Consider the following 23,220-nt stretch of genomic DNA (forward strand, 5'->3'; position numbering starts at 1 on the left):
GGGTCAAAGTCAAAGGGCAACCTAAAAGGCTATTGAAATTACAACTATCCCCTTGTGACCAAACAAAAAAACGGAATTTTTTTTACGTTTCTACCCCTCGCAAGTCGTCTGTTTAGACGACTTGAAAATAAGTCGTCCAGACGACTTAACTGAAAGTCGTCTGGACAGTTAGTCTTAAACATAATTTAAAAATTTTGTAAAAAATATTTTGATAAGTGAAAAATGAGAATTATGTAATTAACATATGTCTTAGGAGGTATAAATTAAGATATAACAAATTTCAATTGTTTTCAGCATAGATGAGTGAAAGTAGTGAGTCATGATATTCTTTAGTTTATGTTTCATCAACATATGTTGTAGTATTGTATGTGTTCTTAGGGTTAGATTTTGGAAAGCATTAAAACCGTTTTTGAAAATTTTTAAAATTACTTATGCGTGTTCATTTCTGTGTATAGTAAACACTATTTAAGTATAATTTGATTTTATAACGTGGTTAGTTAGTTAATCTAGTCATTTTAGTTTAGGGGTTCATTTTACGGTCTAGGACGACTTAATATTTTGTCGTCTGAAAACAGACGACTAAATATTAAGTCGTCTGTTGTACATTATCAGCCAGAATAAGTCGTCTAAACCGGACCAAACCTTAAAGTTTACCAATGTACTTTTAAAGCTAACCGGATTATTTACCCAATATATAAGGTGATTTTTTTTTTCATTTTTCGCGAAATTCAGAAACCCTAACAATTCTCTCTCAAAGGCGATTTCGAATTCCCACGATTTCCGAACAAACCATCGTTCTCAACGTCGGCTATCTATCTCACTTCATTCTCACCGTTATCGCCGCAGCTTCTTCTAACCCTAGCGCCGCTGATTCCTCTAAACCCTAGCGCCGCCGATTCCTCTAAACCCTAGCGCCGCCGCTTCCACTATTTCCGAACAAACCGTCGCCCTCGCCACCGTGGTCACCAACGTTCTCACCGCCGCTTCCTCTAAACACTAGCGCCGCCGCTTCTTCTAAACCCTAGCGCCGCCGCTTCTTCTCTGTAAACCTTAGCGCCGTTTCTCTGTAAACCCTAACGCCGGTAAGTCATCAATCTCGAGGAAAAGATGAACATAAAACGTTGTCTCTATCAATTTACTCATTATCACCGTTTCACGTTTATTTTTTCAGATCTATAACCGCAATGACGAGTACTCCAACTCCTTCTGCGACTAATCAGGTCCGCTTTGTACTGGAAGACTTGTAAGTAATTTAAGTCGTCTGGAAAGTCTTCCAACTGGACGACTTAGTAGATGACTTAAATATAAGTCGTCTATTTGGAAGACTTTCCAGACGACTTAAATTTAAGTCGTCTGGAAAGTCGTCCAGTTGGACGACTTTCCAGACGACTTAATTATAAGTCGTCTACTAAGTCGTCTGGACTTATATTGTTGTCTTTGATTATTTTGCAGACAAAAAGGATGGATATTCCAGAACTCTCCCGTAGGTTATACACATCAGGGGAAGAGCCAGAAGCCCACAATAGCATTTCGTATCATACGGATAACAGCAAGTTGCATACTGCTCCTAGGGAAGCTCTTACTGATGACGAATTTGAAGAGTTCAAGGAGTCGAGTTTGGGAGTTTTCATCAAGTTCAAGGAGCAGGGATTTGGTTGGGCTTCAAGGCTGGTTCACTACATGCTCAGTTTCAAGCTGGACATTAAGAAGAAGTATGAGATGTGGTCTCTCGTTGGTCCAGAACCTTTGAGGTTTTCACTGTTAGAGTTTGAAAACCTCCCTGGTCTAAACTGCGAGTACATCGAGGACCTTGAGACACCAAAATATGACGTTACCCAAGAGATGGTTTCTTTCTGGGGGATGCTGGGAGTTCATCTGGAAGCTGGGCCAACTACTGATCAGATAATAGCAGCACTGAAGAGATGCGGGGATTGGTCCAGGGAAGATCGCAAGCGGCTCGCGTACCTCTCCATCTTCATTGGATTCATTGAAGGGAGAAAGTTTTCAACCGCTACACGATCTACTCTGGCAAGGCTAGTGATGGATTTAGAACCAGCCTCCTCCTCATCAAACCAAACAGCAGCCTCCTCCTCCTCAAAAGAACACAGTCTCCTCCTCCTCCTCAAAAGAAACAGCCTCCTCCTCAAAAGAAACAGCCTCCTCAAATCAAAGAGGTTAGTATTAAATCCAGGGTTAACTAGTTGTCCAGACGACTGTAAAAGTTGTCTGGACGACTAGTTGACCCTGGACGACTTAAACGTAAGTTGTCTGGACGACTAGTTGACCACGGAAGACTTAATTTTAAGTCGTCCAGGGTCAACTAGTCATCCAGACGATTTATATTTAAGTCGTCCAGGGTCAACTAGTCGTCCAGACAACTTTTATTTAAGTCGTCCAGGGTTAACTTGTGTGCAACTTTTATTGCAGAGATGGTTGCCGGAGGATACAGCAACCGAGGCGAACTCAGTATATAAGATCTTGCCGGAGGATAAAGCAGATGGTGTCACCTCCAAAGAGATTGTTGTTGTCACTTCCACCGATCACCAACCGAGCCTCGCTTCCACCGATCAACAACCGAGCCTCGCTTCCACCGATCAACAACCGAGCCTCGCTTCCACCGAGCCAAGCGATCCAGTTTCAGAACCGAGCCTGGTTGTATTGGACAAGCGTGCAAAGAGTAAACGAGCGAAGAAACCTGCTCCCACTGTGAGATCTCCTTATACGGCAGAGAAAAAAAAAGATAAAGTGGCAGCCTATAATCCATTTCCGCCAGTAAACAAAGATAAGTTGAAGGAACTCGCTGATTGGTTGAAAACTGATCCGTAAGTGATTGCTTTACCCATAATAGCTTGATTTAGTCGTCCAAAACTGATTGCTTTTTTGTTTGCAGTCATTATTCAACTAAGACCGAGGACAAAACACGTACATCACCAACAAGGTGGTACCACTTCCTCCGGACAGCCAGAGAATGGCTGGAAGACTGCGTAACTCTTCTGCACACGATTTAAGTCGTCTACAAAGTCGTCCAAGTAGACTACTTTCCAGACGACTTAAAGATAAATCGTCTGGAAAGTCGTCTACTTGGACGACCACGTAGACGACTTATATTTAAGTCGTCTGGTAACTTCTAACTTGTTATATTTAATATGCAGCATATAGATGCTTGGATTAATGTGCTAAGGCAGAGGTATCAGGAGAACCCACAAGCTTTCAGGAGCGAGCGAATGTGCTTCCTGGATCACAACTTTTCCCAGTCTTGGAGAGAGCAGTATCAGCTCTTCAAAACATCGGAACCTGATCACAAAGGTTTAGGAAGAGTTCTACCTGGTGGGGCGTCGAATTTTTATGATGGATCAATACCTTCATTTTGCCAATCAAACAAGAAGTGGGGGGAGGACATTGATGATATCTATGCGCCAGTGAACTTGAACGACAAGCATTGGGTTGCTATTTGGATATCGATCCCTAAGAGGCACATAGTCGTCTGGGACAGCATACCTTCATCTAGTGTACCAGACGCATGGGATGCGATAACGGAGCCTTTTCTCCAGATGGTCCCTTATCTGCTTGTTGAGTGCGCAGCCACCGACGAAATACGGGTCAAATACGGGTTGGAGCCATACACATATGAGAGACCGCTGAAAGGTGTACCCACGGCCAACAATGGTGATTGTGGCGTGTACGCTGTAAAGTACATTGAATGTCATGCTCTTGGGGTCTCCTTTGACCCTAAAGACTTTGCTAGGTGCAACGCGAAGAAAATGAGGGATAATATGGCGGTGGATATATGGAAGGAGCTTGTTGATCAGCATTTGAAAGAAAATGTGGATGGTGATAAGTTCGTGGGCATGTATGATTAGATTTGTGTTTGTATTTGAACTTGTCTTTGTATTTGAACATGATTTTTTAACGAGCGAAGTATTTGTAATTCAGCTTGTCTTTGTATAGATTTGTTAATATATAAGTTGTCTGGAAGAAATAAGTCGTCTGGAAGGTTTTCCAACTGGAGGACTTACAAATAAGTCGTCTAGAAGGTTTGGACGACTTATTATAAGTCGTTATTATAAGTCGTCTGGAAGGTTTTCCAACTGGACGACTTACAAATAAGTCATCTAGAAGGTTTGGACGACTTATTATAAGTCGTCTGGAAGGTTTTCCAACTGGACGACTTACACTGGACTTCTAAAAATAAAATACACTAGACGACTTAGTAGAAGGTCGTCTAAAAATAAAATACACTGGACGACTAAAAATTTAGTCGTCTGGACGGGTAATCAAGACTGGACGACTTAAATTTAGGTCGTCTGGACAACTAGTCAACTGGTTGTGTACATTGTGGTTTCGTATGGCCAGTTTCCTTGCAGTTTGAGCATCTCTGTGCCCTGTGTTTCTTCCTGGGTTTGTGTCCTCTCATCCTAGATAGCTCCAACCAAGATTGCCATCTTGATTTCTTCGGTCTCCCCCGACCACGCTTTAGTTCTGGAGGAAAGCATTCTCATTCCTCAATATGTTGTGACACGATAGGATATATATTCTCTGAGTATCCTGCATACAGATAATTCTTTGAGTACAGTGGACATACAAGTGTGGAGATATGTAAACCAGCATGTGTTCCAGCAGCTATAGCATGAGAGCAAGGTATTTTCTCCACTCCATAGATACCACAATCACACTTTGCATGTTCCAAATCAACCACACAGTCCATTTTGCCACCTTTGACAAAGAAATGCCATCCATCAATTGGTTCGACCGTCATCGTATCCGCTATCTCTTCTCGAACAGCAAGCAAGTATTCAACACCCCAGCTATGTTCAGTTGTGAGACTCAAAGCATCTTGTCTCCTTTTCCAATACCATTTTCCTAACTTCTGCCTTATGAACTCCAGCAGGAACGTAATCGGAAATCCTCTTGCTCGCTTCAGTGCGGAATTAATAGATTCAGCAATGTTGCTTGTTTTTATGTTGAACCTGTTCCCCTTACAATAAACCCTTGACCATAGCCTGACGTCGGCTTTCTCCAAATACGTTGCAAGTTCCGGGTTTGCACTCCGTATCTCAGCCATGTACCGGTCAAAATCGTAAACCGTGTGAGCATAAGCAGCCCCTTTCACCAAGTACATGAGATGTTTCCCTTTAAACTTTTTGACAATGTTATCTTGAAGGTGATAATAACATATTCCTCGGGTTGCCCAAGGAAACACCTTATCACACGCACTTTTAATGGCCTTGTGCCGGTCGGAGACTATCACCAGAGGCTTGTCATGAGATATACAACTAGCCAATTTTGTGAAAAACATTCCCAAGAAGGTACATCTTCCTCATCCACGATCCCAAAAGCCAATGGGAATATCTGAAAATTGCCATCTTGTGCGGCTGCAACTAACATAGTTCCTCCATACTTTCCACTTAGGTGAGTTCCATCCACCACAATGACCCTTCTCTGATACTTAAAACCTTTGATAGAAGCTCCAAAAGAGAGAAATAGATACTTAAATCTTTTCATAGAATCAAGTTCTATCGCCGTGATAGAATCAGGATTTGCAATGGAGATTTGCTCGAGATATGATGCCAGACGCGAATACCCTTCTTCTGCTGATCCTCTCACCAATCTTTGTGCATATAACAGTGCTCTGTATGAAGTGGTGTAATCAAGCGCCATGCCAAACATGTTCCTCATTGCATCAGTGATATGCTGCGGAGTTATCCCATCAATGATTCCAACACGATCAATGAAAAGACTACCTACATACTTCGGAGTACAGTGTCTCCGCTGAGCGATTCGGTCTCCCACTGAGCATAAATGTTTTTCCACATACTTTGTTACCCAAAACGTGTTTGTCCCATGTTTGACACTCGCTCTGACCTTCCATCCACAATAGCTAACCCGACATGTTGCCACAACGAGAGTTTTCGTTGATTTGTATAATCTGAAAGAAAACTTACCCCTCACTGCTGCCAACCGCAGCTCTGAAAGCAGTGCACCCTTGCTAACAAAACTCTGGTTGACATAGATACTGGTACCATTCGATTTTCCTCCTTCAATAGCATTTGTCTTAGCATATGTCTTTTGGATTTCTTCAAAACAAATATTATCATCATCTTCCTCGTCCTCATCTGGAACCTTTCCATAAAGACTGTAATCCCCACCATTCTGATCCGTTTCACCAACAATAGAATTATCAGCATCCTCCTCCCCATTTTCCTCCTCCCCATCTTGATTTTCATCTTCAACAAACTCATTATCACCAACATCTTCAAAACATTCATCAGCTTCATCATCATCACCAACATCTTCTTCCCATTCACCATCTTCATCATCATCACCAACATCTTCTTCCCATTCACCAGCTTCATCATTATCACCAACATCTTTTTCCCATTCACCAGCTTCATCAATATCCCTTTTCTCTGAAACCGTTTCGACCTTGCTGCGGCTTGATACACAAAGACATACTCTATGGGTTTTGAGTATCTCCAGCAAGTTTCGAACTTGTCTATCACTTGTAACATGAATGGGAAGACTGCCTGGAGCCATCATCATTTCTGCTGGTAATGAGTAGCTAATCTCCACACTCACTGTTCTCATGTCCAGGTTATAATCTTCTTGAGCCATTGCAACAAGTTCAGCATGTGTTGAATCTTCATTCAATAAAAACAATCTTGCTCCTTTGAGATCATCAACCACAAAATCCCAACGGAAATCTCTCAACAACCATTCTCCATACACTGCATGTAACTGAAAAATCATCTGCAAATATTCAAAATAAAACACATTAGTAAACATAGAGAAAATGAAGAAGTTCAATAAACATTGCCGCAGACGACTTAGCATTAAGTCGTCCAGAAGACTTAAAGGTAAGTCGTCTAAAGAGGTCACTTTTGCAATTGAAAATTAAAAGGGACGACTTAATTCTAAGTCGTCCGGCTTTGTTTGTTAAAAAAAAAACTTCAGACGACTTATATATAAGTCGTCTACGAGAAACGGGCTAGTTTTGCATTTGACCGAATCGTGTCAGATCTTTGACTATTTCTGGACGACTTATAATTCAGTCGTCTCTGGAAAAGTTAAAATTTCAATATTTTATGAAAACTTGACGACTTACGTGTAAGTCGTCCTAGGTTAGTTTTGTAATTGAAAAATAAAACTTCATAATTTAACTTTAACCAGACGACTTAATATAAAGTCGTCCCTCCAGAAGACTTAATTTAAAGTCGTCCGGGGAAAGCAAAGTCGTCCAGAATTTTTCCCAATTTTCTGGTCAAACCTTGCTTATCCCGGACGACCTTAAATTAAGTCGTTTAGCTGGACGACTTTCATCTAAGTCGTCTGGAGAAAGTTAAATTTCAAGTTTTATTTTTCAATTACAAAACTAACCTAGGACGACTTACACGTAAGTCGTCAAGTTTTCATAAAATATTGAAATTTTAACTTTCCCAGAGACGACTGAATTATAAATCGTCCCGAAATAGTCAAAGATCTGACACGATTCGGTCAAATGCAAAACTAGTCCGTTTCTCGTAGACGACTTATATAAGTCGTCTGGAGTGTTTTTTTTAACAAACAAAGCTGGACGACTTAATTTAAGTCGTCCGTTTGACCAGAAGACTCATCAGTAAGTCTTCTACATACAGATGACTTACTAGTAAGTCTTCTACGCGAACAGATTTTGAAAAAATTTTCAAATTCGTACCTTAAACTAGGTGAGATGACTTCGTTTGCACACATGGTCTTCTCCAACCACCCAGAACCTCAAACGATAGCAACCGTAAGTCAAAACGAAAGAAATATGGCTCTGTCAACCATAGCCCATATTTTGAATCAAAAGCTTGAGTTTTTTGGATGAATATAGAGAGAAAGTGAAAGAAATATTGTTTTTAGTTCATAACAATTGAAACAGAGAGAGTGTAAAGAGATTTACGTGCATTAAAGGGTATTAAAAGATCCAAACAGTTCGTACAAGGTTGTTGCCACTATTCATTGCAGTGGCAATATTATAAATACTTGAAGAAGATGAGGTTGAGACAGTAAAGAAGCCATTTTCGAAAAAAAAAATGTTAATGGCATTTTCGTAGATAAAATGCAGGTGTGGGGTTAAAATCTCAAAAAAAAGGAGTCAAAAGAAAATGTTAGTTTTCTGTTTGACTCCAAGTTCTGAGTCACTTTTGCAAAAATCCCTATTATTAAAGCTGGTTTCTGTTGGTTAACAATATGTGAGATATTACTGAAATCAATTTAAAGCATGCACGATTGATTATGACGATCACTAACGATGACTAATTCTAGAAGAAGTTTAAGAACGTGCTCATTGCGAATCCATTCTTGACAAAAAAAATCCGGAAGATCGCTTATCATTACAAATATCTCATGTATATTGGCATGCTACGTACGATAGACTAGTGGTTCAAATAATTAATACGCTGAAAGCTATCAGATTAAGATCAATATTTGTATTATTTCTGATTAAAAACAAAAAAGCAGCATCGCACTATATTAGTGACTTTGTCCACTTATAATTAGTTTACTCAGCCAGTAAAGCAGCTATAACCGTGATATTGATACGTGAGATCTGTTTGTAGCACAAATTTATTAATGTATATAACTATATTGTAAAAGTAGCTAGGACTTGAATGATAAGTACAAACTACAAACCATGCCCACTATCACTGTGCTGAAACAAATTGTTATGCAATTTGTTGTGTGGAATATATGTACATGCATTGTATATATGTAATAAAATATCATAAAACAGAAATAGAATATATATATATATATATCCCCTATATATTATTTGTGAAACATTACAACTTTTTTTTTAGCAATGTATCATCACTAGGATGATTCTTAGAATTATTAGAGAAATATGTTGGTTTATCTAATTATATAATAAGCTTTTTATTAAACCACTACAAGAAAACAACGGTATTCTGACGGAAATTCCGACGGAAAATGAAATCCTCGGAATTTCCCGAGAAATTTCTGAGGAAATTCTGAGGAAACCCAAAATTTGGGTTTCCTCGGAATTTCCTCGGAATATACCGACGGAATTCCGAGGAAACATCAATCCGTCGGAATATTCCGAGGAAATTCCGACGAACTAGTGATCGATCGATGCGTTTTTGGACATATACCCATCGATCGATCACATTGTTACGCTTTGGTCCATCTTAGTGATCGATCGATACGTTTTTGGACATAAATCCATCGATCGATCCGTTTATAAAAAAACATTCGAGATTTTGAAACCCCAAACACTAGTTCCTCGGAATTTCCTCGGAATATTCCGAGGAAATTCCGAGGAACACTTGATATCCTCGATCGATCGATGGGATAATCCCATCGATCGATCACATTGTTACGCTTTGGTCCATCTTCGTGATCGATCGATGCGTTTTTGGACATATATCCATCGATCGATCCGTTTATAAAAAAACATTCGAGATTTTGAAACCCCAAACACTAGTTCCTCGGAATATTCCGAGGAAATTCCGAGGAACACTTGATATCCTCGATCGATCGATGGGATAATCTCATCGATCGATCACATTGTTACGCTTTGGTCCATCTTAGTGATCGATCGATGCGTTTTTGGACATATATCCATCGATCGATCCGTTTAAAAAAAAAATTGACGTTTTGAAACCCCAAACACTAGTTCCTCGGAATTTCCTCGAAATATTCCGAGGAAATTCCGAGGAAGAAAAGGGTTTCCTCGGAATTCCCTCGGAATATTCCGAGGAAATTCCGAGGAAATAGGGTTTTTAAACCGAAAACAACGTTTTTGCGGTTTGAATAACACCTATATAACCCTTATTAAGTGTCTTACGTTCATTATGAAGCCAAAAATTTGTTCCTTACCCTATAATAAACACTTTTCCGATTGTATGAACGAAATCACCACAACATAAGAGAAACACTTATACACTTTAATGAACGGTAAAGGGAATACTTACAATTCGTTTTGAAATTTGTTATTTCATGGTTTATGCTCATCTATACAAAGAATCCTCAATGGTATGCATTACAATTGTATAAGAAATGAAATACGGCAAAAAAAATTGATGTTTTGAAACCCCAAACACTAGTTCCTCGGTATTTCCTTGGAATATTCCGAGGAAATTCAAAGGAACAATATAAATTAATAGAAATACATGCACAGGATATTCTTTTTCCTCGAATTAATGAAAATATTCCGAGAAAATTCCGACGGATATTTAAGTGGCCGTCGGAATTTCCTCGGAATATTTTCATTTAACCGGGCAAACAAGCCGCCAAATATTTCGGGAAAATTGAAATTGAAAATACTGAGGGAATTCCGACGGAAAATATCCGTCGAACCCAAGGTTTTATAAACTCCAAACGCATCTTCTTCCCCATTTCTCTCTTCTTCCTCTCCGGCGATCTCTCTCTCCTTCTGGCGTTCTCCACCTTCTCTCGCGACGAACTCTCCAGCGAATCCTTTCCATTCCCTTACAAATCATGTAAGGACCCTATCCCACTCTCTTAGGTCCTATTTGTTAGGTTTTTAAGTAGATTTGATAATTTTAGAAGGTTTTTGATAGATTTTTGTTAGGGTGATTGGGTAGGATTGTGATTTGTTGTGTAATAGGTTTAGAATTGTGATTTGGTTGTGTTGAATTTATTTAGAACTTTTTTATAAATTGTTCATTATTTTTGTATTTACAAAACGTTTTTTCTATATAAATTCGATTTTACAAAACGTTTTTTGTATATAAATTTGATTTTTGGATTTATAAAAGATGATTTCATATTTATAAAAATATTTATATTTATTAAAACTAATTTTGTATTTATAAAACATTTTTTTGATTTATAAACACTATTTTTTTATTTTTGTATTTATAAAAACTATTTTTAAATATACAAACCGTTCTTTGTATATAAATTCGATTTTTGGATTTATAAAAGATGATTTCATATTTTAAAATTAATTTTGTATTTATAAAATATTTTTTTTTATTTATAAACACTATTTTATTATTTTTTGTATTTATAAAAACTATTTTGTATTTATTAGAAGATGATTTCATATCTATAAAAATATTTATATTTATAAAACTAAATTTGTATTTATAAAACATTTTTTATTTATAAAAACTATTTTATTATTTTTTGTATTTATAAAAACTATTTTGTATTTATAAAAAGATGATTTCATATTTATTAAAACTAATTTTGCATTTATAAAACATTTTTTTATTTATAAAAACTATTTTATTATTTTTTGTATTTTAAATATGTTTTCTATTTCAATTTTAATTTTATATTTTCGAATTTCAATTTAAAAAAATAAATTTATAATTTTGTTTTTTAATTTTGGAAATATTCCGAGGAAGTTTATCCCTCGGAATATTCCGACGACATCTTCCTCGGAATATTCCGAGGAATTTCCGACGAACTTGTGGTCCTCGGAAATTCCGAGGAAATAGAGTTTCCTCGGAATTCCGTCGGAAATTTCTGAGGAATTTTCGAAGAAAGATGAATTTCCGAGGAGTTATTTTCGAGGATTTTTTTCGTCGGTATGTCGTCGGAATAACGTTATTCCGACGACATACCGACGATTTTTTCCCTCAGTATGCAGCTGTTTTCTTGTAGTGAACTAACCATAAATTCATTATGAATGTCATTTATTATTTCCTTAAATAAATATTACGGAATTGCCTTATGTGGCTAAAGTATATATGACGATTAATGATTTTGAAAAATAAAGATCTGATAAAAAAATAATGTATCTTCTATCAAATTTGTTTAATTTTAAACTATTAAAATAATTTTAAAAAAAATTACAATAATCATATAATAAAATTTTAGATTTTTCTGTGTAAGTTATATTTTGAATTCTAAAAAACGACTATAAATTACTAAAACTGTTAAAAGTCTCACATTCAAATTTTGCGATCCATGGTTTAAAATTTTTTCATGACAAAATACAAATGATTACAAAATCATATAAGTAAAAGTCTAATTTAATTAATCATTAAGATTTAAAATATATATGTATATATATCATTCGAAATTAAACTATAAACCATATTGAATAAATAAATATTTTAGTTTTAAAATTTACTTTGAATAATTTTTTTGATAAAAGTTTTGAATAAACATTGATAAAAAATTTAAAATTATAAATTACTAAAATTATTAATCCCACAATGAAAATTTTGTTATCAGTAATTTAAAGTTTTTACTATTAAAGATACACATGATCAAAAAAAACATATGAGTAGAAAGCATCATTTAATAGACATTAATATTAAAAATATACTATGTATGTTAATATCATTTAAATTTAATAACATATCCTATCAATTTTTTAAAAAAATTGTTTAGATTAATAAAATTGATTTATACGTTTGCACTAATTTAATTATATAAAGTAATAGTTACTGACTTTTAATTATTCAATATATATTTATTATTTCATAATATGTAAGAACATATAATACATAAAATAATTTTTATTTATAATTTTTGTTCCGTACAAGGTGCGGTCTTAATCTAGTATATTAGTATGACTTGTGTATATATTATGGTTAATATGGAACTATGGATTTTATCTTATACTATTTGTTTGTCTCAGTCGGGTTACTCTTAATATTCTAACTTAATATTTGTCTAGAAGTATTTTGTCCCAACAAAAAAAAAAATTTGTCTAGAAGTACATTGCAATATATTTTGTGTGAGGAAATTGAGAATATATGTAATATTACAATTACTTTTTTTTTTTTTTTGAAAAAGGGCTAATATTACAATTACTTCCTCATTAAGAGATAGAGAAAGGGCTTGTAGGTCAACAATCCTTTGTTGTTGGTTCTTTAGTGTCTCGTCCCTTTCTAACAAAAAGCATAGTAATACAAGATGTGGTCTCATGAATTCAAAATTCATTTTTTTTCATTATTGGATACACACTTTGACAAAAGCTTCAGCTTCTTTCTCAGAAAGTTAAAATGAGAATTCATTATTAGTGTTTCTTCGTTATTCATAACATCCACAAGTGAAACGTGTCTTCAGATTTGGATCGGATGAGATCATTGGAAGTTTGGAACTTATCCTTTTAATACCATTAGAGACATAAAACATATTGATGAAATTACTTAATTGTAATTTTGTAACCATTAACATTTGTATTGTTATATATGCTAGAAAAAAAAATTGAAGGGGAAAATCGAACACGATGTAAGTTGAGTTAGTTTACTCGTAGAAAATTGTCATTTTAAATCTACTATCTTTTAATTAAGAAAACTAAATAACTTGGCAAATTATATTATTTTTTCAAAATAAAATTTAAAAATAAATAAAAATAATATATAAAAAACGAATTCAAAAAAAAAAATGTTGTCAACAAAACACTAAACCCTAAACTCTAATACTAAACCCTAAACTCAAATCCTAAACCCTAAATCATTGGGTAAACCCCTAAACCCTTGGAAAAACACTAAACATGTTGTAAACAAAACACTAAACCCTAAACTCTAATACTAAACCCTAAACCCTTGGGAAAACCTTAAACCTTTGGGTAAACCCTAAACCCTTGGGTAAACCCTAAACCATTAGGTAAACCCTAAACCCTCGGAAAAACACTAAACATTTGGATAAATTCTAAATTATAAATTTTAAACACTAAACTCTAAATCTTAAAAATAAATATTTTTTTTTAAATAATATTTTTTTAGAACTATTGTTATTTTTATTTATTTAATTTTTTATTTTTTATTTTAAAAGCATAATATAATTTGGCAAGTTATTTTGTTTCCTTAATTAAAAGATACTAGATCTAAAATGACAACTTTCTATTGGTTGATGAACCTAGGGTGAACCCAAGAAAAAGTCCATAAAATTACTTCATAATTTATATTTCCTTTTCGAAAGATGTAAAGTTTACATGCAACAATCCCAGAAGGCCACAAGCGATCGCGTCAAGTACACATCTCTAAACCTAGAAGTGATAACTTAAAAAAAAAATAAAAAAATTCCGACCTGCCGGAATCGAACCAGCGACCTAAAGATTACAGCAACAACTACAGTCTTCCGCTCTACCAACTGAACTAAGGTCGGATTGATAAATTTCTTTATATAACTTTATATAGAAAGGTGTTAGAAACATTCCGGAGAAAACAAAGAAAATATATATGAATATAACCAAAAGGACAGAACTTGGGTTCACCCATAGGGTGAATCTTTAAATTCACCCCACCCTTTAGAACCAATCAAAGTGACACATAGATTATTAATTAAAAAATATTAAATTAAATAAAAAATAGCTACAAAAAATAAAAACGTTAATTTTAACGACGCTAACGCTTCCAGCTAAACCCTAAACCCTAAATCTTAAATTCTAAACCCTAAACCCTAAATTCTAAACCCAAATCCAACCCCTAAACCCAAACCCTATACCCTAAACTCTAATCCTAAACCCTAAACCCAAAAACTAGACTATAAACCTAAACTCTATACCCTAAACCCAAGTCCTAGACTCTAAACTCAAATCGTAAACCTTAAACCCAAATTATATACCCTAAACCCAAAACCTTAACCATAAGTCCAAACGGTAAATCCTAAACCCAAACCGTAAATCCTAAACCCAAAACCTATACCCTAAACCCAAATCCTAGATCTAAAACCCAAACGGTAAACCCTAAACCCAAACCCCAAACTTAGATGATATAGGGTTTGGGTTTAGGGTCTAAGACTTTGGTTTAGGGTATAGGGTTTAGATTTATAGTCTTATTTTTTGGTTTAAGGTATATAATTTGGGTTTATGGTCTAGGATTAGGGTTTAGGGTATAGAGTTTGGGTTCAGGGGTTTGGATTTGGGTTTATAATTTAGGGTATAGGGTTTAGAATTTAAGATTTAAGGTTTAGGGTTTAGCTGGAAGCGTTAGCGCCGTTAAAATTAGCGTTTTTATTTTTTGTAGCTATTTTTTATTTAATTTAATATTTTTTAATTAATAATTTATGTGTCATTTTGATTGGTTATAAAGGGTATGGTGAATTTAAAGGTTCACCCTAGGGGTGAACCTAAGTTTTGTTCTAACCAAAACATCTACTACATTGAAGGAATATAACTCAATCCTTTGTAAGAAACAAGATTTGTTTTGTTAACGTAAGAAAGGAAGGTAATATTGTTTTCCAAAACAAGAGGTTGATGAGGGTCACACTTATCACTTATCAGAACTTGTGGACCTTCAAATATTCTCATTGACTTCAGCTTTTAGCCCACTGCGGTACTGCTAGCTGGAACTGCTTCGTGCTCTTAGAGACCACCCTCAGAACCAACTTTTGGCCAAAGATCCCTGTCAAGGAATTGGATTTAAGAGGATTTAGCAATCTTGCTAGTCTAGTACTTTGTAGTTGTAAAGATCATTTGTTTCTGGACCTATGTATATAATTCATGGCCAGATAAATTGATATTGCAAAACAAAGAGTTAACAAAACTTAAACTTATTTTGTCTCTGCTTGCTTGCTTCTCAGAGTCAAACGAATGCTTGCCTTCATTTACTCTTTTATCAAACTGCATAAGAGCATGTCCGTCCATAAGAGACTATTAAGGGTTCTTAAGAATAATTAAGTAGTTAATTTTGTGATTTGAAAGGTTAAGAACCTTAGTTAGTTTAATTTAATTTTTCCTCCTCCAATGGGAGAACTTCTTAATTTTTTTTTTTTTAATGTTGAATGATTGGATTTGATAAGATTGTAAAGGAAAAATATTATAAGCAAATGTATCTCAAGAAATTATGTAGTTATGTATAATTATGTAAGCTTCATGTTTTAAGATTTGAAAACTGAAATGCAAATGCTTATCAGTTGAGTTTACACGATCAGAACATAAACAACTGAAATGCAAACGTTTATCTTCATACAAACATTGCAACACAAGGATCACTGATGAATACAATGCATATCAATTAAAACTCAATGTTTCAACAGAAACAGAAGATTAAACACACAAATTGTGATGAGAACAAAAACAGAACATTAAAACACAGATTGTGATGAGAACAGAAACAACAACTAAACTATCAATCAAAGCATGTCTACAATTCCGACAAAACAGTCAATCACTTCATCACCAAACATAGATAGAAAGAAGAGAAAGCAGAAAGGAACCTTCTTTTGAGGATCCATGGGTTCCACGAAACGCCCAACCCACAGAGCAAACACTATCATCAGCCCCAAGATCACATAGCTTAGTTACCTGTTGAAATTCAATGAAGTAATCAACATTTAGAAAAGTTTCTTAGAAAATTGAAAGTGGGAAAGAAAGGACACTCACTTTGCTGCTACAACCATTCCACAGATACATGCAGTTTCCTAGTCCCACCGCAAGAACATTCTGTGCAGACCAATCCACCAGATTCAAATAAAAATTATCTTGCAAAGCCGGTGCACCTAGTATCTGACAACACACAAAGAAAAGACTTTGTTATCATATCCATACCAACATTTCTGACACGTAATAACAAGTTCAAGCTCAAAAACATCAGTAACCATAAGACTACGATCATTATTCAAGACTGGTCTGATCTAAGATCAAACTAACCTCAACACTCATCACATCACTAAGATCACATAATGATTCATGCATCAATGGAATCTAACAACAAAAGTCAGTGATGTCCCGTTTCTCCGGCGTCTCGGGACCCAACATCGCCACGCGTAACAGAGTCGCGTAAAAGCTGGCAGCTCCGTCTTCTTTCCTGTCTTTAGCGAGATCGAAGAGCGCGTAATTGGATTTGGATCGTAGACCTTGATGGTGATGGAGATTGGTTGGCATTGATCGACGAAGAGTCGAAGAAAGAGACGGGGAAGAGAGAGACAAGGAAGAGAGAGACAGAGATCGAAGGAGGAGGAGACACGTAAGGGGTTTTTAGCAGCTCTTAAAATCCTTTTCTAAGACCCGGTTCTATAACTTTTCTTATTTTCTGATTTATTTTTTGGCCTTTTTTAAAAAAAAACCCCTCTTTAAAACTCCCAATGGAGCTGGTCTAAGGTTACAAAAACAATCAATCATTAAAGACTATATGGGCTTCCGTTGAACCGAAAACATCATTATATGGGCTTTGATCAAAACGGGCCCGTATACACATTAAGCCAGAAACCCTAGAGATTATAAGAGCAAACCCTAATTCGATCTTCACGTTAGCCTCCTCCTCATCATCTTTAACCACCTCTAATTCGCCGTTCGCTCCTCCGTCTCCCTCGAAGTCAACATGGTATCTCTATGCTTCTTCCCCCTCGCTCTGTATTAAGCAGATCTATGTTTCTTCATTCTCTTTTCTGAATCGTTAATTTTCGTAATTCTTGTTACAGGCGCCAAAGAAGGACAAGGTTCCGCCACCATCATCAAAGCCGGCGAAATCCGGAGGTGGAAAGCAGAAGAAGAAGGTTCGTTTTCTCTCAATTGATCTATCTTTCCGACAGAACTGAGGCTTTAATAGAGTGTGTAATAGATGTAGATCTATCTGAACTAGTAGTAACTGAGTTTAGCTCGTGACAATGTGAAGACATGTTTTGCTATTGGTATCCTTGGTTGTTGATTGTCATTGGATTTTTCATTTTGCTTAATAAGTTGTTGCTATTGAAACAAAAAAACAGAAGTGGAGCAAGGGAAAGCAAAAGGAGAAGGTGAACAACATGGTGTTGTTTGATCAGGCTACTTACGACAAGCTTCTCACTGAAGCTCCCAAGTTCAAGCTCATCACCCCTTCCATTCTCTCCGACCGTATGAGGGTATACATTTACTTCCTGTCTCTTCAAGCTAATCATAGTTAGTTCATGTCTAGAACTTCAAAAGTATATATTATGACTCTCTGTGATCCGTATTGAATAATGTTGAAAAATTTGCAGATTAACGGGTCTCTAGCAAGGAGGGCTATTAGGGAGCTAATGGCGAAAGGTGTGATCAGGATGGTCGCTGCTCACTCGAGCCAGCAGATCTACACTCGTGCCACCAACACCTAAGAATGTTTTTGGTTTTTGATCCGGCTTGACCGTTGATTTGTTTAAATTACACCCCTTATGCTGGAACTCGTTAGAATCTTGTTTGAGAGATATGGCTATTTTGAACAATGCATTGCGATTTAATCCAACCATTTGCGTTTTTAGTTCTTTCGATTTGACGTTTGCTTGCTTCACAATTAAATCCAACTGGTCTTGGTTTGGTTGTGCATCAATTAATTTTAAGTGTGTCATCATTGGAAACTAGTATCGAATTAATAAAAACCTACCGACTCTTTTTTTTTTTTTTTTTTCTGTGGTCAATATCTACCGACTCATTTAATTCAACTTAAATTGAAAGCAATTACTTGTGTCGGTGTTTTTAGTGTAAATATTCAAGGGTTAAACTGATCTCGACAAAAGGTTAGGGTCAAATCAGATAAAGAGTAACTTTTACAGGTAAACAATATATAAAGACCCAACCAACAAATAAATAAAAAGAAAATAAAACGCGGATCAAAATCCATTTGCTTCATTTCGCGTGTTGCGTCTTTCGTCAGATCTGCTCATTTTTTGGATAAGCATCTCATCTTCTTCCGTAAGTGCTTTCTTTCTTCCTCGCAAGTTTTCTAATTCGTGATCTGAGATTCATTTCCACTGTTTCGATCGATTCGTAGGGTTCTTATCATGTGATTTTCACGTTTTAGATTTCACCGATTGAGCTCACAGATCTGAAATTGAACGATTCATTTTGTTCACTGACTAGATTTGACGATGGAGGAGATAGATTAGGGTTTTGTTTCTCTGAGAATCGATTAGTCAATGGCATTGAGAAACGATCTTAATCAGATCTTCGTTGAAAAGCTTGTTATGTACGCTTTACTGTTTGAGATTTTTCTTTGTGGATAAGGTGCAGATGGACGGAGGCGGAGGTGATAGTGGTTCAGTGGCGACCCCTGTTCAGCAGAAAGCGCATGAGGCGTGGAGGATCTACCAGCATTACCTCGACAAGACTACGCCTCACGCTACTTACAGGTGGATTGGGACTCTTGTCGTGGCCCTTGCCTACTGTTTGAGGGTTTACTACATCCAGGGCTTCTACATCATCGCTTATGGACTTGGGATCTACCTTTTGAATCTGCTCATCGGGTTCTTGTCCCCTCTTGTTGATCCTGAGGCTGCTGGGGGTTCTGATGGACCTTCTCTTCCTACCAGAGGCTCTGATGAGTTCAAGCCTTTCATCCGCCGTCTCCCTGAGTTCAAGTTCTGGTAATTTGCCCTTTTCAAAAGATTTTAGAGGCTTTCTGATAATGGTTGATAGATGTAGAATCACTAATATGCGAGAGGGAGGCTTTTGCAGCTGACAATTGTAGATATATAATCATCACTATTGTGCTTTTTTTTTTTATCTCAGGTATTCGATGACAAAGGCATTCTGCATTGCGTTTGTGATGACATTCTTCTCGGTGTTTGACGTTCCTGTGTTCTGGCCTATCCTGCTTTGCTATTGGATCGTTCTCTTTGTTCTCACCATGAGACGCCAGATCTCCCACATGATCAAGTACAAGTACATCCCTTTCAGCTTCGGCAAACAGGTAAATGCTGTTAATAAATCACAAGTCTACTTGAAAAAAAAAAGAAAACTTTAAAAGTCTGGCTGAACTCCTCATCTGTCTCATAGTGGACTTTGACATTTGGCATCTGTAAACTTTGCCAACCTACTTATTATCCCCATTCATTATTGAGATTTTGCTGAGATCAATGGTAGTTACTGATGAGATTAGTTAGAGGCTAATTCCCTAAGTCTTTATCCTTGGTTATACATTCCTAATGGACGACTTTCTTTTGTTTGTGTGGCAGAAATATGGTGGACGAAGCGGTAGCGGCCCACGTGCGGACTGATCTGACCACCAGTTTTAATGAATGTTGGCCACTTTTGTCTTTGCAAAAGAACACTACATTTGTTTTTAGAAAATCATTTTGAACTATTTTTACATTGGCAAAAACCTATGCAGCTACAAGGAAGGATTAGAGAGGAAAAACAAAAGTGAAATTAAAATTTGTTTTAGCTCAGCGTTAACTTGTTCGTTGCAATAATGCCACCTTTTAATAGTTTTTTTTTTAAAGAACTCTCCACAAAACTGGACTACAATGTTGGCTATACTTGCCTCTTCCAAGGTGTACGCAGTGGACTAAACTCGCATGACCAATGCAAAGAGACCGAGGGATTGTGGACTAAAATTTCTCTTCTCACTTCGTGTGTTCCATTAGCAAAATATAAAAAAGAAATTTGGTACTACAACAAAACCGGACAGTTTAATTGATTTTATCATATTGGATAGGCTTGGGCGTTCGGGTCGGGTTCGGGTCATTTCGGGTCCTAAATATTTAGATCAAATAGGTATTTAGAAATTTTCGGTTCGGGTCGGTTCTTCTCGGATCCGGATCGGTTTGGGTCTATAATTAAAATACCCATAAAATATCCGTAATTTTTCGGGTCCATATCGGGTCCAGGTCGGGTTCGGGTATTTATGATCTGAAAAGGACATGATATACCCAATTCCATCAACTTTAGTTGAATATTTGTAATATATATCTAAAATTTTACAAAACAACTTAAATGAAACTATTAATAATTAAAATAAAACATTTTAAAACTCTAAATTTTACATTTTAAAGCTTTATATTAATTTAAAAATGTTAAAAAATAATAACAAATGTTGTTAACAAAAAAAAATTCAACTAAATCATAAAATAATATATATAAAATAGAACACAAAAACATCATAGTTTTAGATATACATGTTTTTAAGTCGGGTACAAATCGGTTCTTATCGGGTCGGATCTATTCGGATCGGTTCTTTTCGCGTCCGGGTCTATTCGGGTCGGTTCCTTTTCGGGTAAAAAAAATTTAAACACAAAAGGTACTTGTAAATTTTCGGTCTGGTTCCGGGTCGGATATTTTTGGATCGGTTCCAGTTCGGGTCTAGGTTAAAATGCCAAGGCCTAAATTATTGGAGAAGCAGAAAGGTTTTATTCAGAAACAAAATAAGGATACTGATAAGTTTTATGAAAAGAGTGTCATGGGGTGACTTTAGTTAAAGCTACTGCTCCTTTAGACGTAGTTGTCGAGGATTTCATCGACAGTAGTGTATTTGACATCAGGGTAAAGCTCAGAAGCTTCTACTCCAAAGGAAGGTTCTATTTCGAAGTTTGTTTGTCCTCCTTTCACGAATACGCAATGACATAGTGATAGCAACACGTTCAGTGGAGGCGAAGCTTCTGCAAAAAAAAAAAAAAAAAAACACTAACACCATCAATGGACACACAGATAAAGAAAACTGGAGGAAGAAGAATGGATTTTAGGATCAAAACCTGTTATCTGTTTGAGGATTTGTTCTTCAGGAACGTGGATTCTTTCGAGTGTTTTTCCAATCTTTTTCTCCCAAAGCGAGACGAGATCGTTGAATGAGTAGGTGTTCATTGGTGGCCTAACGTATAAGATCTTGTTTAAGGTTCTTGGATCATCAACGGCCTTGATTGTGTAAGTCCCTATGTCTTCTTCCTTGTTGAATACAGCTGGAAATTCAACAGACTATTAGATTCTAACAAAGACCTCAAAGCTAGTGATCACTAGTTGCTAGTTCTTTGATGATTTTGGATGAAAACAAAGTGGGTGTCTCTCTCACTTTACCTTTGGGGGTTCCATCACCCATAATGATGACTTTGTCCCGAGGAGGAGAAGTAGCACCAGGCTGTGCCAAAGTAGGGAGGAAGTAGCCAGCAAAGAAGTTGCAAGAGACAATAGTGTATGGTATCCCTTCTTCCTCAATTCTCCTGCGGAACATTGCCTTTGTAGCATACGCTGATTTGGCAGGCTCAACACTCTGAGCACGGTCCACATCATTTCCAAACTCCGACGGAAAGAATCTCTGATATGGACATGGCATATCAGTAACATGAAACCCCCAAAACCAATATAAAGACAAAACTATTCTATATATAATGATCAGCAACATCAATACAATATGATAATACTCTTTTTGTTTGTTTGTTTAGTTGGTGTTTTACCTTAACGTTACCAGCCTCTTTAATGGCAGAGAGGATCTTGTCTTGTTGACCCAAGAGAGAGTGTCCAACGGTGGATATCACCACATCAGCTTGCTTGATCGAATTAACCAGACTCGTATGATCGTTAAGGTCTCCCTATTGACCAGCAACACATGTGTGTTAATATGAAATTAAAAAACTACCATCTATCAAAAGAAGAGAGGCGGTTAGAGAGATGCGAACGAGTAGAAAGCGAACGCCGAGATTCTTGAAATTGTCGATGGTGGTGGATCGCGAGGGGCTGGTGAGCGTGGAGTTTCGAACGAGGACGAGTGTTGGATGTCCAGATCTCGCGCTCGCTTCCACTATATACTTCCCTATGTAACCAGTTCCTCCGATGAACAGGATGCTACTCTTATTCGCCATTTTTCTTTAAGAAACTCAGGTTGATTCTAAACAGGGTAGCGGTGCAGCTGAAGGAGATTTTGATCCTAAGTTTAAGGCATTTTAACGCCTTTGCCTCTTCATTTGTAGTATAAAAATAGACCCAGTTTGAATCACTAAATGACAATAATACCCCTGTCGTCAACATCTCGAGCTAACTTTTTATTTAGTCAGAATTTGCGGTTTGGTTGGTTGGTGAAACTGGATGCTCTTTTAACACCGACAAAAAGAGAGGGGTGGTGGTGTTGCCTTCGCTGGTCTTACGGGGGAGAGATGTGATCTTGGGCCGTTGATCATGGTTCCAATAGTTGTAATCAAGTTTTTAGTGGGCTCTTATGAAGGCCCAATTAGTTTTTAATCCATCCCTTGATAGTACGAAACGCAACGTGTACTGCCACACTTAGGGCCGGTTTGTTTCTCCATCTGGATGGACCATCTGGATGAAGATGAGAGTTTTGTTTGTTTAGGCATTAAAAGTGCAACTCATTCAGATGTATCATCCGGATGACTTTTGAAAATTTAGGCTTAATTTTAAAGTTCATTCAGCTGAACCAATTTGGATCATTTGAATGGAGATGGTTCATTCAAAATTGTATAATGTCTATTATACCTCTAATGTAATTCACAAATTACAAACCTAAACATAATATCATTTTTGACACAAACGAAAACTGATAAAACTACAAAAACACTTTTTCCCGTACTAAAAACTATTTTTTCACGCCAAAACCCCAAAACGCATTTTCCCGATAAAATTGCAAAAAAAATGTT

The 23,220-nt window shown here is 36.4% G+C and overlaps 4 protein-coding genes and 1 non-coding gene across 6 annotated transcripts; 2 read left to right on the forward strand and 3 right to left on the reverse strand.

Annotated features, from left to right (window-relative positions):
* Positions 1-13,989: 13,989 nt before the first annotated feature.
* TRNAY-GUA lies at positions 13,990-14,073 on the reverse strand. The gene is given in 2 exon segments: positions 13,990-14,025; positions 14,037-14,073. It is a non-coding gene; the product is annotated as a tRNA-Tyr (tRNA).
* Positions 14,074-15,901: 1,828 nt separating this feature from the next.
* On the reverse strand, positions 15,902-16,923 carry LOC125583417 (protein FIZZY-RELATED 2-like). Its single transcript, XM_048750329.1, has 3 exons — positions 16,559-16,923; positions 16,292-16,414; positions 15,902-16,213 (listed from the first exon to the last, which is right to left on the reverse strand). The coding sequence occupies exons 1-3, from the start codon at positions 16,601-16,603 to the stop codon at positions 16,085-16,087; spliced, it is 297 nt and encodes a 98-aa protein (XP_048606286.1). The 5' UTR covers positions 16,604-16,923; the 3' UTR covers positions 15,902-16,084.
* Positions 16,924-17,089: 166 nt separating this feature from the next.
* On the forward strand, positions 17,090-18,132 carry LOC111204699 (40S ribosomal protein S25-4). Its single transcript, XM_022699981.2, has 4 exons — positions 17,090-17,231; positions 17,329-17,403; positions 17,614-17,748; positions 17,866-18,132. Exons 1-4 carry the CDS (start codon positions 17,229-17,231, stop codon positions 17,977-17,979), a joined length of 327 nt encoding a protein of 108 aa, XP_022555702.1. The 5' UTR covers positions 17,090-17,228; the 3' UTR covers positions 17,980-18,132.
* Positions 18,133-18,397: 265 nt separating this feature from the next.
* LOC111198008 (protein RER1A) lies at positions 18,398-20,028 on the forward strand. 2 transcript variants are annotated; one of them, XM_022699982.2, is made up of 4 exons: positions 18,398-18,553; positions 18,872-19,224; positions 19,370-19,550; positions 19,816-20,028. In XM_022699982.2, exons 2-4 carry the CDS (start codon positions 18,872-18,874, stop codon positions 19,855-19,857), a joined length of 576 nt encoding a protein of 191 aa, XP_022555703.1. In that variant the 5' UTR covers positions 18,398-18,553; the 3' UTR covers positions 19,858-20,028. The 2 variants fall into 2 exon arrangements, with proteins under 2 accessions (XP_022555703.1, XP_022555704.1); XM_022699983.2 differs by having other exon boundaries at positions 18,438-18,553; positions 18,866-19,224.
* A 938-nt stretch (positions 20,029-20,966) lies between these two features.
* On the reverse strand, positions 20,967-22,524 carry LOC111204700 (phenylcoumaran benzylic ether reductase 1). Its single transcript, XM_022699984.2, has 5 exons — positions 22,249-22,524; positions 22,027-22,161; positions 21,650-21,887; positions 21,331-21,534; positions 20,967-21,237 (listed from the first exon to the last, which is right to left on the reverse strand). Exons 1-5 carry the CDS (start codon positions 22,429-22,431, stop codon positions 21,071-21,073), a joined length of 927 nt encoding a protein of 308 aa, XP_022555705.1. The 5' UTR covers positions 22,432-22,524; the 3' UTR covers positions 20,967-21,070.
* Positions 22,525-23,220: the final 696 nt, after the last annotated feature.

Source organism: Brassica napus, chromosome C3 (genome assembly GCF_020379485.1).
Source record: "Brassica napus cultivar Da-Ae chromosome C3, Da-Ae, whole genome shotgun sequence".
NCBI lineage: Eukaryota > Viridiplantae > Streptophyta > Magnoliopsida > Brassicales > Brassicaceae > Brassica > Brassica napus.

Bases quoted from the DNA above. Each gene is read 5' to 3' on its own strand.
- LOC111204699 (XM_022699981.2), top strand. The intron at 17,404-17,613 runs GTTCGTTTTCTC...ACAAAAAAACAG, and splicing joins GTGGAAAGCAGAAGAAGAAG to AAGTGGAGCAAGGGAAAGCA. The intron at 17,749-17,865 runs GTATACATTTAC...AAAAATTTGCAG, and splicing joins TTCTCTCCGACCGTATGAGG to ATTAACGGGTCTCTAGCAAG.
- LOC111198008 (XM_022699982.2), top strand. From the start codon at position 18,872: ATGGACGGAGGCGGAGGTGATAGTGGTTCAGTGGCGACCCCTGTTCAG. The intron at 19,225-19,369 runs GTAATTTGCCCT...TTTTTATCTCAG, and splicing joins CTCCCTGAGTTCAAGTTCTG to GTATTCGATGACAAAGGCAT. The intron at 19,551-19,815 runs GTAAATGCTGTT...TTTGTGTGGCAG, and splicing joins CTTTCAGCTTCGGCAAACAG to AAATATGGTGGACGAAGCGG.
- LOC111204700 (XM_022699984.2), bottom strand. From the start codon at position 22,431: ATGGCGAATAAGAGTAGCATCCTGTTCATCGGAGGAACTGGTTACATA. The intron at 22,162-22,248 runs GTTCGCATCTCT...GCTGGTCAATAG, and splicing joins TCGGCGTTCGCTTTCTACTC to GGAGACCTTAACGATCATAC. The intron at 21,238-21,330 runs GTTTTGATCCTA...TTTTTTTTGCAG, and splicing joins AATCCTCAAACAGATAACAG to AAGCTTCGCCTCCACTGAAC.
- LOC125583417 (XM_048750329.1), bottom strand. From the start codon at position 16,603: ATGCATGAATCATTATGTGATCTTAGTGATGTGATGAGTGTTGAG. The intron at 16,415-16,558 runs GTTAGTTTGATC...GTGTGTTGTCAG, and splicing joins GTGATGTGATGAGTGTTGAG to ATACTAGGTGCACCGGCTTT. The intron at 16,214-16,291 runs GTGAGTGTCCTT...GAATTTCAACAG, and splicing joins GGAATGGTTGTAGCAGCAAA to GTAACTAAGCTATGTGATCT.